Source organism: Monodon monoceros, unplaced genomic scaffold (genome assembly GCF_005190385.1).
Source record: "Monodon monoceros isolate NGI ecotype Baffin Bay Population unplaced genomic scaffold, NGI_Narwhal_1 Contig5312_ctg1, whole genome shotgun sequence".
Taxonomy (NCBI): domain Eukaryota; kingdom Metazoa; phylum Chordata; class Mammalia; order Artiodactyla; family Monodontidae; genus Monodon; species Monodon monoceros.
The window spans coordinates 1,009-15,553 of record NW_021701144.1 but is presented as its reverse complement, the minus strand read 5'-3'; the positions used below and the strand labels follow the sequence as shown (position 1 = coordinate 15,553).

The 14,545-nt window shown below is 42.7% G+C and overlaps 1 protein-coding gene across 1 annotated transcript; it reads right to left on the bottom strand.

Annotated features, from left to right (window-relative positions):
* Positions 1 to 424: 424 nt before the first annotated feature.
* LOC114890156 (zinc finger protein 211-like) lies at positions 425 to 13,375 on the bottom strand. The gene is given in 3 exon segments (XM_029213586.1): positions 425 to 1,855; positions 12,030 to 12,156; positions 13,263 to 13,375. Coding segments are annotated over 3 exon segments (1,563 nt in total). The 5' UTR covers positions 13,296 to 13,375; the 3' UTR covers positions 425 to 452.
* Between the last annotated feature and the right edge of the window lie 1,170 nt (positions 13,376 to 14,545).

Below are 14,545 nucleotides of genomic sequence, written 5' to 3'. Positions count from 1 at the left end.
ACACCCCTCCTTTCACAAATGCCAATAATAATAACTGAATCACAGCACTGGATTTGTTGGATACATAAATGGAGTCAGTCACAGGAAAGTCATCAATATTGGTTCCCAAAGATAATCCTGTCCATCAGCATGGGGCTGGGGTGTGAGCAGGGCTCCTGGTGTGGGGATCGGAGCACAGAAGTGTCAGGATGGACAAGGTGTTCTTTCAGTCCCCAAACCTGGGGGTGGGGGCAGGGGAGGAGTGAAGTGACCAGACTCTCGATATCCTGAACCAGGCAACCTGGCACTGAAGCCCAGATCACTGCCCATTTCTGGGAGATCACAAACACATGACACATCATCTCTATGTCTCAGTTTCCTCTCTAGAAAGGGTCCATTAGCTGCACGGGTTCTTCTCACTCTCTTACCACCCGGAACTCCTTCAATGTCACTGCCGGCCACGTTCATGATATTCATAAAGCCCTTTCTTCAGTATGAACTCTGTGATGTTTAATCAAGTGGCACCTTTGGGTGAAAGATTTACCACATTCCTTGCACTGAAAAGGCTTTTCTCCAGTGTGGATTTTCCTATGGATGCGGAGGAGCTGTCTTTGCTTAAAGGCTTTCCCACATTCAGTGCACCCATAAGGCCTTTCTCCAGTGTGAACTCTGTGATGATCATAGAGAGAGGATCGAATAGTAAAAGACTGCCCACATTCACTGCACTCATAAGGCCTTTCTCCACTGTGAACTCTCTGATGACGAAGAAGGCTAGAGCTACCAGTAAAACATTTCTCACATTCATTGCACTTATAAGGCCTTTCTCCAGTGTGAACTTTCTGATGATCATGAAGGCCTGACCTAGCAGTAAAAGATTTCCCACATTCACTGCACTCATAAGGCCTTTCTCCATTGTGAACTCTCTCATCATAGTGGAGGCCACTCTTAGCAACAAAAGATTTCCCACATTCACTGCACTCATAAGGCTTTTCTCCAGTGTGAACTCTCTGATGCTCAATTAACATGCATTTTTCAATGAAAGGTTTAGCATATTCCTTGCATTCATAAGCCTTTTCTCCACTGTGGATTTTCCTATGTGCTCTGAGGTACTTCCTTAGGCTAAAGGATCTGCCACATTCACTGCAGTCACAGAGTGTTCTTCCACAGTTAACTCTCTGATGTCCAAGGGGACCAGATTTGTGGCTAAAATAATTTCTACAATGGCTGCATTAGTAAGGCCTTTCTCCAGTGTGAACTTGCTCAGGCTGAATAAGTTTACATGTTTGGGTGTAGGCTTTCCCACATTTGCTGCACTCACACAACCTTACACTAGTAAGGACTCTTTCATCCTGAACAAGTATTTCTGTGTGGCTAGAGGCTTTCGTGCCTTCTCCCCAGCTGTGATGACCTTTTCCACTGTGAAAAACAGCTTCACACTCTTTACTGTTGTTTCATTTCTTCCTGGTATTAGTGGCCTGTGGCTGAACTCCCATGTTGGCCACGAAGTCACTCCCAATCTCCATGTAGGTAGGTAGATTCCCTATTGTGTGGATTGGGCAGCTTTTCCAAAATGAGGGTCTCTGCATACCATACCATATGGGATTCTCTCTAATGTGCTGCTTCTGGTGCTCTTGAAGGTTTTCAGTGAAATAGAACTGTTTCCCACATACCCCACATCTGTATGCTTTCTGCTCCCTATTTGTTCCTTGCTCTTCAGCCAAGTGCAAAATGTCTCTCAAGACTGCAATGCACATCTTACAGGGCTGGGTCTTCTCAGGATACAAACCTGCCCTGGGGGTCCTCATCTGTGACACTCCTTCTTCAGATACACTCTGTTCAGAAGTCATCTCTTCATCCTCAACTCCAGGAAAAGAACCTGAAAACAAAGAAGTGATGGTGAAGTTCATGTTGACTTTATTGGGGGGAGTAAGGCCAGCACAATTCTACATTTGACACGTGAAAGAACGAGTCCACAGGGTCGTATTCAGGAAATGAATTTGGGGTCAACTTGAGAAGCAGCTGCTCTCACCAAGTACAGGACACAAGGACTGGATGTGGCCCAAGGCGATAGGTGTCTTCTATAATTCACTCCTCTGTCAATGGCTTTTACCAGGACCCCATCTCCTGGTGACCTGTGATAGTGTACAGAAGTGTATGTCCAGACCTCCAAAAATCTGACTGCAAACAAGTTGCTGGCATTCAAGAAATATTAAAGGATTCCTTATGTTGAGAATACAAGCAGTGTCAGTAGGTACTATGGGAAAATCAGTGTAAATACCACATGAGATAAGTGGTTTACAGAGGTGTTAGAGAATGAATGCGAGGCCGGAGTCATAATAAAAATGGGAAATAGAAAAGACAAGTTGGCAGAATGTCACGAATGGAGAAAATCGAGAGAAGTGCTTTGCAGCCACCGACAGTGGCACTAAAACACTAGTCACAAGGAATTCATACTTCCTGATATGACTTGAACACAGCCCTGATCATGGCCTCTCTCAGCTGCCATTCATCGTAATCAGGCTACATCTGAGGCTTTTTGCTGAAACCAGATTCATATCCATCCCGTAAAGCCCTAATGACTCTCCATACCAATCTGACCAACTACACGGGAAACAAATAATACAAGTCCTAACATAGGATGGCTGAATAGCCAACACTGGCCCAGAGGAACTCAGTACACAATACACAACATTTAAATATTACATAAAGAATGTCTGGTGGGCTTCCGTGGCGGCGCAGTGGTTGAGAGTCCACCTGCCAATGCAGGGGACACGGGTTCGTGCCCCGGTCCGGGAGGATCCCGCATGTCGCGGAGCAGCTGGGCCCGTGAGCCATGGCCACTGGTCCTGTGCGTCCGGAGCCTGTGCTCCGCAACAGGAGAGGCCACAACAGTGAGAGGCCCGTGTACCGCCAAAAAAAAAGAAAAAAAGAGTGTCTGGTGGAAGGACTTTCCTGGTGGTACAGTGGTTAAAACTGTTTGTTTCTAATGCAAGAGGCACAGCTTTAATTCTTGGTCGGGCATGCCATGCAGCGTGGCCGAAAAAAAAAAGAACATCCGGTGGAGCCAGAGGGAAGGATATACAGTGGATGGAGTACAAAATGTTAGGAATGTATCTCGCCACCTAAACAACTATTGTACTGGCAGAATCTAATTGATCTAACTCTTTGCAACCATGGCGTCTTCTGAAAATCTGCAGTGTCCCACAAAACAGTTTGAAAAGACAACGCTTCAGAATCAAAATCAGATATCACAGGGATGTGTGAACGATCACACTGGGAATATAAAATGATCATGACTAATATGCTGATTAATGTCTACTAATGGATAAAGCAGCCAGCATACAATGCCAGAAGGGAAATGTAAGCTGAGAGATGAAAATTTTAACAATGGACCAAAAAGAAATGCTAAAGATCAAGTACACTATAACAGAAATTAAGAATGATGTGATGGGCTTATTCATACCCTGCATACAGCTAACGAAAGAACCTTTAAGCTTCATGTTCTCTTAGGAGAAACTTCCAAAACTGAAAAGCGAACTGAAAAATGACAAAAAATAAAATAAAATACCGTAATATACAACACGCGTGTGAGAGCAACAAAAAATTTAACACACACATATGGAAACATCTCAAACAGAATGAAAAAAAGAAACGGAAGAAATAACTGAGGCAATAATGATGGAGAATTTCTAACAAAATGATGCCAGACACCAACCAACAGATCCAGAAAGCTCAGGGAACATGAGGCAGGTTTAATGCCAAAACAACTACATCTTTAGGCTTACCACATTCAAATGCAGAAAACAACAACAACAACAACCTAAAAGAGGCTAAAGGAATCAACACCTTTCCCAAGAGGAGCCAAAAAACCAATTACATTTGAATTCTCCTTAGAACTCAGGGAAATAAGAACTGAATGGAGTAAAATATTCAAAGTGGTAAGAGAGAGGGGACATCACCAACCTAGAATTTGGTAACCAGCAACATAAATCTCCAACACTGATGATGAAATAAACACGTTCTTGGACACAGAAAAATTGTGAGACTATACTAGAAGTAGTTCTTCAGAGAGGAAAAATGACGTAGATCAAAAAATTTGGGTTTCATAGAGAAAGGAAGAGCATCAGAGAAGATAAAAACTTTCATTGACCTAAAACTGACATGAGACACTGTATTTCTTTAAGTTGTACCACATGATTTGATTTATGTATACAATGCTATGACTACCACAATAAGTTTAGTTAACATACATAGGTACATTTTTTTTTCTTGTGATGGGAACTTTTAAGATCTACCCTTCTGGAAACTTCTAAATATACAATACAGTTGTACTAACTAAAGCCACTATGCTGTGCACTACATCCCCAGGACTTACTCATCTTATAACTAGAAGTCTGTACCTTCTGACACCCTTCACTCACTTCATCTAACCACCTGCCCAATTCTGGCAATCACTAATCCTTTGTCTGTATCTGAGTTTGGTGTTGTTCTTGTTTTAAAGATTCAGCATGTAAGTATACTCATGTAGTACAGTTAAACCTGCTTGGGTCCACTTGTACATGGATATTTTTCAACAAATATACACAGGATCACATGATCTGTAGTTGGATGAATCCACAAATGGGAAAACTTCAGAATCAGAGGGCTGACTATGGGACTTCAGCATCCACAGATTTCAGTATATGCAGGCGCTTCTGGAGCCAATCCTCCATGGAAACAGTGGGACAAGTGGATTTGTCTTTCTCTCTCTGACTTATTTCACTTAGCATATTGTCCTCAAGGTCTATCCATGTTGAGGCAAATGACAAGATTTCCATCTTTTTTTATGATTGTATAATATTGAATAATATGCCATATATACCACATGTTTGTTAGATCCACTCATCCATCAATGGACACTTAGGTTGTTTCCATCTCTTGAATATGATAAATAATGCTGCAATAAACGTGAGGTACAGATACCTTTTTGATATGATAATTTCACTCCCTGTGGCTAAATACACAGAGGTGGAATTGCTGGACCATACAGAAGTTCCCTTTTTAATTTTGTAAGGATTCTCCATACTGTTTTCCATAGTAGTTGCAACAATGTACATTCCCACCAACAGTGAACAAGGGGTCCCTTTTCTCCACAACTTCACCAACACTTATTTCTTCTCTTTCTCATAACAGACATTGTAACATGTGTCAGGTCGTATCTCATTGTGTTTTTTTTTTATTTAAGAAAAATTTTTTAATTTACTTATTATTTATTTTTGGCTGCATTGGGTCTTTGTTGCTGTGCACAGCTTTCTCTAGTTGTGTCGAGCAGGGGATAATCTTCGTAGTGGTACACGGGCTTCTCACTGCAGTGACTTCTCTTGTTGCAGAGCTGGGGCTCTAGGTGCATGGGCTTCAGTAGTTGTGGCACACGGGCTCAGGAGTTGTGGTTCTCAGGCTCTAGAGTGCAGACTCAGCAGTTGTGGTGCACGGGCTTAGGTGCTCCGCAGCATGTGGGATCTTCCTGGAACAGGGCTCGAATCCATGTCCCCTGCATTGGCACGTGGATTCTTAACCACTGAGCCACCAGGGAAGCCCTATTTTTTAATTTATTTTTGGCTGCATTGGGTCTTTGTTGCTGCGTGTGGGCTTTCTCTAGTTACGGCAAGCGGGGGCTACTCTATTGTTGTGGTACGCGGGCTTCTCGTTGTGGTGGTTTCTCTTGTGGTGTAGCATGGCCTCTATGCGTGCCAGCTTCAGTAGTTGTGGCGCATGGGCTTAATTGCTCCACAGCATGTGGGATCTTCCCGGACCAGGGTTCAAACCCATATCCCCTGCATTGGCAGGTGGATTCTTAACCCCTATGCAATCCAGGGAAGTCCAGAAACCCACTTTAAATATAAACCTGCGGCAATTCCCTGGCAGTCCAGTGGTGAGGACTCGGCACTTTCACTGCTTTAGCCTGGGTTCAATCCCTGGTCAGGGAACTAGGACACTGCAAGCTGTGGTGCAGCCAAAAAAATAATAATAAATAAAAATAAAATCCACCAATCATGATCTCATCAACAGATGTGGGGTGGGGGGATTTGAGAAAATCCAACACCCATTCATGATCAAAATCTCCATTTCCTAGTAATCTAAAAATAGGTAACAACTTCAACTTAATCTAAATAAAACTCTACAGCTATCATCATATTTACTAGAGAAAAACTAGAAACATCCTCAGTAAGATGAAGAAAGCAAGGATGTTCCCTCTTACAACTCACTTTCCACTTCACACTATAAGTCATAACTAATGCAATGAGAAGAGAAAGTTGTATTAAAGTTATACTGATCAGGAAGCAAGGAATCAAACTGCCTTCATTCACAGATGATATAACCAGCTATGTAAAAACCAAAATATAGAACAACAACAACAAAAAATCCTGAAACTAGGAAGCAATTATAGCAAAGTTTCAGCATACAAGGATAAGATACAAAAGTCAATCACTTTCCTATACATCAGGAATAAACAAGTGAAATGTGAAATTAAAAACACAAGACCATGTACATTAATACCCCCACCACCGAACAAATGGAGAGAGAAAGGAAGAAATACTTAGTTATAAATCTACCAAAACATGTACAAGATCTACATGAGGGAAACTATAAAACTGTGATGAAGAAATCAAAGAACTAAATAAATGGAAAGCTATTTCACGTTCATAAATAGGAAGACCCACTACAGTCAAGATGTCAGTTCTTCCCAACTTCACCTATAGTTTCAATGCAGTCCAAATCACCCCAGGAAGTAATTTTGTGGATATAAATAAATTGATCCTAAAGTTTATACACAGAGACAAAAGTACTAGAATAGCCAACACCATACTGAAGAACGAACGTTGCAGACTGACACTACTCAACTTCAAGACTTAGTATCTTTAAAAAAAACAAAGAAAGAAAGAAAGAAAAAGTAAAATAAGGCTTAGTATCTAAAGTAATCAAGCCTGGGACTTCCCTGGTTGTCCCTTGGTTAGGACTCCACGGTTTCACTGCTGAGGGCCAGGGGTTCAATCCCTGGTTGGGGAACTAAGATCCTACAAGAGGCCTAGCAGGCAAAAAAAAAAAAAAAGAAGTAATCAAACCAGTGTGGTATTGTTGAAAGGATAGAGAAACTGATCAATGAACAGTATTGACAGTGCAGAAATAGAGCCACAGAAATATACTCATCAGACCATTGACACATGAGCAAGTGCAATACAATGGAGAAAAATGAAGTCTTTTGAATAAATAGTACTGGAACAACTGAACATCACATGTCAAGAAATGAATTCTAGACACAAACCTTACACCCTTCACAAAAAATTAACTCAAAATGGATAATGGGCCTAAAAGTTAAGTACAAGAACCCCTTAAAATTCAGTATGAAAACAACAACCCAAATACAAAATGAGCAAAACACCTTAACAGACACCTCATTAAAAGAAGACATCCACATGAAAATTTAGCATATACAAAGATGCAAGGAAATACAAATTAAAATCAAAAGCAGATACCAGGGCTTCCATGGTGGCGCAGTGGTTAAGAATCTGCCTGCCAACACAGGGGACACGGGTTCGAGCCCTGGTCCGGGAAGATCTCACATGCCGGGTAGCAACTAAGAACCGGGGAGCAACCATGCGCCACAACTACTGAGCCTGCACCCTAGAGGTGCGAGCCACAACTACTGAGCTTGCATGTTGCAACTACTGAAGCCCGTGCACCTAGAGCCCGTACTCCACAACAAGAGAAGCCACTGTAATGAGAAGCCTGCGCACTGCAACAAAGGGTAGCCCCCGCTTGCCATAACTAGAGAAAGCCCATGCGCAGCAACAAAGACCCAGTACAGCCAAAAATAAATAAATTATTTTAAAAGGGCCTATACCAATACATACCTATAAAAATGGCCAAAATCCAAACACTGACAACACCATATCCTGGCAAGGGTGTGAAGCAACAGGAATTTCATTCATTGCCGACTGGAATGCTTAATGGTACAGTCCACTATGAAAGGCAGTTTGGTACTTTCTTACTGAACTAAACATAATCTTATATCCTCCAGCAATTGTACTCTGTGGTATTTAGACAAAGGATTTGAAAACGGACATCCACACAAAAACCTTCAAACAGATATTTACAGTAGCTTTATCCACAACTTTCAAAACTTGGAAGTAATCAAGAAGTCCTTCAGTAGATGAATGGATAAACATGATACATCCAGAGAACAGCAATATTATTTACAGCTAAACTGCAATGAGCTATCAAGTCATGAAAAAACATGTAGAAAACTTAAATGCGTATTACTGTGTGAAAGAAGCAAAGATGAAAGGGCTACATATTGTATGAGTCCAAGGATATGACATTCTCAAAAAGGGGAAACTAATGAGACAGTAAAAAAATAATCAGGGGATACAAAGGAGTATGGGGGAGGAAGGGATGAACAGGTGGGACACGGAGAATTTTTAGTTGAAAATTGAACACATTTTTTATGATACTATAATGGTGAATACATGTCATTATACATTTATCAAAGCCCACAGAATGTACAACACCACGAGTGAACCCTATCGCAAATTTTAGATTTTGAGTGATAATGATGTGTTCGTGAAGATTCATCAATTTTAACACTCAGGTGGGGGATTTTTTTGATTCAACGCAATCCCTATCAAAAACAATGATGCCTTCAAGAAACAGAAGAACTCAGACTCAAAATCACATAGATTCTCAAGGGATTCAATACAGCCCAAGCAATTGTGAAAAACAAAAAGTTGAAGGATTCACAGCACATAAATTCAAACTGTCTTATACAGCTACAGTAAGCAAAACAGCATAATGTGCTACTGGCCTAATGACAGATATATACTCCAATGGAATAGAACAGAGACTAGAGTGTCTAAAAATCAGCCCTCAAATATATGATGCAATAATTACTAAGAAGAGTATGGTTTCCACTGAATAAGGACAGCCTTTTCAACAAATGGTGCTGGGAAAACCAGATACCCACATGCACAACAATGAAATTAGAACCTTACTTAACACCATACACAAAAACTCAAAGGCCTAAACGTAATATATATATCAAAGGCCTAAACTATAGGACTAAACAAAGGCCTCAAAATATATCAAAGGCCTAAACATAAGAGCTAACACTAGAAAATTCTAAGAAAAAACAAACAAGAAGAGCTTCAGAATGTTGGATTCAGCCATGATTTCTTGCCTTTATAACAAAGGCAAAAGCAACAAAACAAAAACTACACAAACCGGGCCTCATAAAAATGAACAATTTTTGTCTCATACCTTAATTTACACAATCTTATTTGTCAATTATAACTCAAGAAAGCTGGGGGGGGGAAACGGAAAAAAATGAAAAACTTTTTAACATCAAAGGACACTATAAACACAGTAAGAAAGAAACCACAGATTGGGAGAAAACATTTCCAAAACACGTATACAAAAAGGGATTAAGGGCTTCCCTGGTGGCACAGTGGTTAAGAATCTGCCTGCCAATGCAAGGCACATGGGTTCGAGCCCTCGTCCAGGAATATCCCACATGCCACGGAGCAACTAAACCCGCATGCCACAACTACTAAGCCTGCGCTCTTGAGGCCTTGAGCCACAACTACTGAAGCCCATGTGCCACAACTACTGAAGCCTGCGTGCCTAGAGCCTGTGCTCCACAACAAGAGAAGCCACTGCAATGAGAAGCCCTCATACCGCAACGAAGAGGAGCCCCCACTCGCTGCAACTAGAGAAAGCCCGCACGCAGCAGCAGAAGACCCAACGCAGCCAATCAATCAATCAATCAATCAAATAAAAAAGAATAGCTCAACCCCTAAAACAAAACAAAAAAAAGGGATTAATATCCAGAATCTATGGATAAATCTGTAATTCAACAACAACCAAAAAACCAACCTGATTAATTAATAAAAAAGGACTTGAACAGATATTTTTCTAAAGATATACAAATGACCAATAAGCACACCAAAAGGGATGTAATTGAAATGAGAAAGATATACCATTTCACACCCATTAGGATGGCTATGATCAAAAGAACAGAAAATAACAGGGACTCCCCTGGTGGTCCAGTGGTTAAGACTGCATTCTGTCACTGCAGGGGGTGCAGGTTCGATCCCTGGCAATCACTTCTTGGGGAACCAAGATTCTGCATGCCCCTCAGTGAGGGCAAAACAAAACAAAACAAAACAAAAAACAGAAAATAACAGATTCTGGGACTTCCCGAGTGGCGCAGTGGTTAAGACACCATGCTCCCAATGCACGGAGCTGGGGTTCGATCCCTGGTTAGGGAACTAGATCCCACATGCATGCCGCAACTAAGAGTTTGCATGCCACAACTAAGTAGTCTGTGTGGTGCAACTAAGGAGCCTACAAGAAGCAACTAAGGAGCCCGCAAGCCACAACTAGAGAGCCCGCCTGTGACAACTAAGATCTAGCACAACAAAAATTAATTAATTAATTAATTAATAAGAAAGAAAGAAAGAAAGAAAGAAAGAAAGAAAGAAAGAAAGAAAGAAAGAAAGAAAATAACAGATACTGGTGTGGATACAGTGAAACTGGAACCTTGAAAAAGTGTCTTGCAGCCACATTTCATGGTCTGTTGTAGTAGTGACCACATCAGTGACAATACTGTCACACAGTCACACAAAAAAATGTCAGGTACCAAAATGGAGCAAAACCTGGGTACCATTAATTTGGACAGTCACTTGGCCATAGAAAGGTCAAACAAGGAGGGATCTACCACCAGGCAGAGGGGAAGACTACTGACCCTAACAAGGCGACAGGAATAATAGCAAAAATAAACAAATGGGACGTAATCAAACTTACAAGCTCTGGCAGAGCAAAGGAAATCATAAGCCAAACAAAAAGATAACCTATTGCCAAATAATGTAACCAAAAAGGGCTTAATTTTCCAAAATATCTAAGCAGCCATACAACTCAGTAACAGAAAACAAACAACCCAGAAGACCTAAATAGACATTTCTCCAAAGCAAAAACGCAGATGAGCAATGGGCACATGAAAAGATGCTCATCATTGTTAATTATCAGAGAAATGCAAATCAAAATTATTCAATACAACGAGGTACCACCTCACACCAGTCAGAATGGCCATCATTAAAAAATCTACAAATAACAAGTGTTGGAGAGGGTGTGGAGAAAAAGGAAACCTCTTACACTGCTGCTGGGACTGTAAATTGGTACAGCCCACTATGGAGAACAGTATGGAGGTTCCTCAAAAACTCAAAAAAATAGAGTTACCATATATTCCAGCAATCCCATTCCTCGCCATATATCCAGAGAAAAACATGGTTTGAAAGGATACATGCACCCCAATGTTCAATGCAGCACTGTTTACAATATCCAAGACATGGAAGCAACCTAAATGTCCGTAGACAGTTGAATGGATAAAGAAAATGTGGTGTTTATATACCACAGAAAATTACTCAGCCACTGAAACGAATGAAATAATGCCATTCACGGCAACATGGATGGACCTAGAGATTGTCATACTGAGTGAAGTAAGTCACAAACACAAAGACAAATAACGTATGTTATCGATTATATGCGGAATCTAAAAAGAATGGATACATATAAACTTGTTTAGAAAACAGAAACAGACTCACAGACATAGAGAATGAACTTGTGGTTGCCAAGGGGGAAGGGTGAAGGGGATGGATAGTTAGGGAGTTTGGAATTGACATGTACACACTGCTGTATTTTAAATGGATAACCACGGACCTACTGTACAGCAGAAATTAAAACAAAATTGTAAATCAACAATACTTCAATAAAACTAAAAACAATCTACAAAAAGACTACTGACCCTGAATCTTTAGCTGCAACTTTGGGGCTACTGGTGTTCGGGCACTAAGGACTAGGGATGCACTCTGCCTAGCCATAGTAACCACAGCACATAACCAAGGAATTTAAGAAGAAAGCAGTGCCCATGTTCCAGATGGGAGGACAGAGCTGCCCTTGAGGAAGAGAAGAAAGGAAGAACCTAGCTCAGAGGATAGGGGTGGGTGTGAGGGCCTTACCCAGCATGCATACAACAGCAAAGTTCTCCAGCATGACATCAAGGTACAGGTGTATCTGAACTTCATCAAGAAGACACCATTCCTCCCAGGAGAAGTACACGGCCACATCCTCAAAGGTCACACTGCCCTGGTATAAGAGGGACAAATGAAACCATGAACGGTCTCACTCCTGAAAACCCACAGTCCATCTTCCCACACATTTCCCCTACTGCCCAAAAAGATGTAGCCATTTGAGACCTGGGGTAGAAAACCTCCCTCCTCTGATCTGAATCTCCCAATACCTCCAGAACACACAGGCAGTCATTTGAAGCCGAAATCCTGCTCTTCTGCGCTGTTTATTCCCACCAGAAAATTAAGGAGACCTGCACTTACCTAAACCAACTCAACCTCACCTCAAAGTACTTCCACAAACTGGTGTGGGTTCTGGAGTAACCTTCCATACTCCCTCCATAGAACGTCTAGGCCTGCACTCAGTACCCAGAGCATGAGGTTCTCCAAGGTCCCCAAACCAAAAAGCTAGTAGAATGGCAGATGAAGAGCCCTAAGACACCTCAAATACAGAGAATGCGTGCGTGGGGGTCAAAACAAGTGAGGGATTGGGACAACCTCCATTCACTAAAAGTGCTTCTGCAGCCCTGGGAATCTGTGGGAACAAGCAGGCCATAGAAGAAAGTGACCATGGTGGTACTCCAGGGGATCAGACCTTCCCTGGCGGAACAAGAGCCAGGTAACCTCGGGCTAACTGGCTAATCTCCCCTCCCTGCCTCCGTCCCCAGTGCTATCGTTTATCAGTTGTGACCTTGGAAAAGCCACAACTTCCCTCTGCCTCAAAGTCCTCATCGCCCACCTAGAGTCTTTTCTTCCACTGAACAGGCTTTGGAGAATTTTTAAAAGCCTAACTCAGATTGTGTCCTTCCTTTGCTCAAAACTCTCCACTGCTCCGAGAGCCCTTAGAAGAAAGGTACAACCTCTCAGCTACCACTCCAGATGCAGCCTGGTCTCAAACTTTGTTCCTCGCAGAAACAAGACGGAATACACGTCCCCGGAATGTTCCTGCTTCGGTTGCATCTCCGAGCCTCACTCACACCGCATACAGTGGTGGTCAGAGATATATAAAACAACCCTGAAGCCCTCACTGTCCTGGACCAGACGTGACCAGGCGCCGCTCACTCGGGGCGTTTGTATTTCTGCGGGGAAACGGGCAGGCGAGAACCCGGAGACCGCAGCGTTTACCTGAGGTGGGTCCCTCAGCGCAGGCGCTGCCATCGGAGCCTTTGTGCGGAGCGGAGCGGCGACAGTCCAGCGACCGGGTCGGAGTCGGCACGGTTACTCCCAGCAAGCGGCGGCGTCGTCCCCGTCCCTAAGACCCGTCCCTCTGTAGTGCGCATAAACCCTCCACTTCCGCCTCCTAGGCCCCTCACCTCTTTCTCAACACCGCACAGCGGAGCTATTGACCAGGTCCACAGCCTCATCAACAATCAAGACGTCTGCCACGAAGACACCGGAAGTCCCCCTCCCTGATGTTTCCCCTCCCGGAAATGTCCATTTTCTACATTTTCGTTGGATGAACTTCGCCTTAGCGCAAGTTCTTCTGGGTAATGTAAGGGTAAAGGCTCAAGGAGTAGCGCTCCCCACTAGAAACACCAGGAAAAAACCGAGTAGCATCGCGCGGAGCGCTGGGAAATCAATGGGGTGGGGCAGGCGGGGAGGAGGCTCCATCCTTCTTAAGGTGTGGGGGATCCATGAGAGAATTGGCGAGATTCATCAGAGCATTTAAAAGTCTTTAATGCTACTGATTACTGAAGTGTTTGGACATAATCTCAGACTCCTGGGAGCCAACCCAAGTTTACATCCACTGGTATTAGAAGCAAGTAAACATTATTCTATTGCTCTTGAAATGCATGCAGCCTGACGTGATAAAAGTAATTTTGTAAGCTATGGTCAGAGAAAAAAAAAAAAAAAGCTACAGGACCATAACTGGGAATATGGAGACGAGATATTCAGCAGGCATGAGGCAGCTAAACAAGAGGGAAAGCACTACTTTTGGTCCCCCAGAAAAGGCTCTCCTGCCTGCATCGTCAGTGATTGTGCCCAACTGAGAAACGCTGAGGTATAATCAGGCACCAAAAATGGCTGTATTGTTGTTCTTTATACACCCCCTGCTCCACCAAGTCTGACTCACCAGCACCCTACTCACATGGCAGAACTTCTCTCTTAATCATAAGACCTAATCAGTCAATGCCTACCTTCTTTCTCTAGCCACAGATAGTAATCGTGTGTCTTTCTTTTTTCTTTTTCTTTCTTTCTTTCTCTCTTTCTCTCTCTCTTGGCTGTGTTGGGTGTTCATTGCTGCCCATGGGCTTTTCTCTAATTGTGGCAAGCAGGGGGCTACTCTTCGTTGTGCTGCTCAGGGCTTCTCATTCTGGTGTCTTCTCTTGTTGGGTCACATGGGCTCTAGGTGCAGGCTTCAGTAGTTGAGGGATGTGGGTCATAGAGCGCAGGCTCAGTAGTTGTGG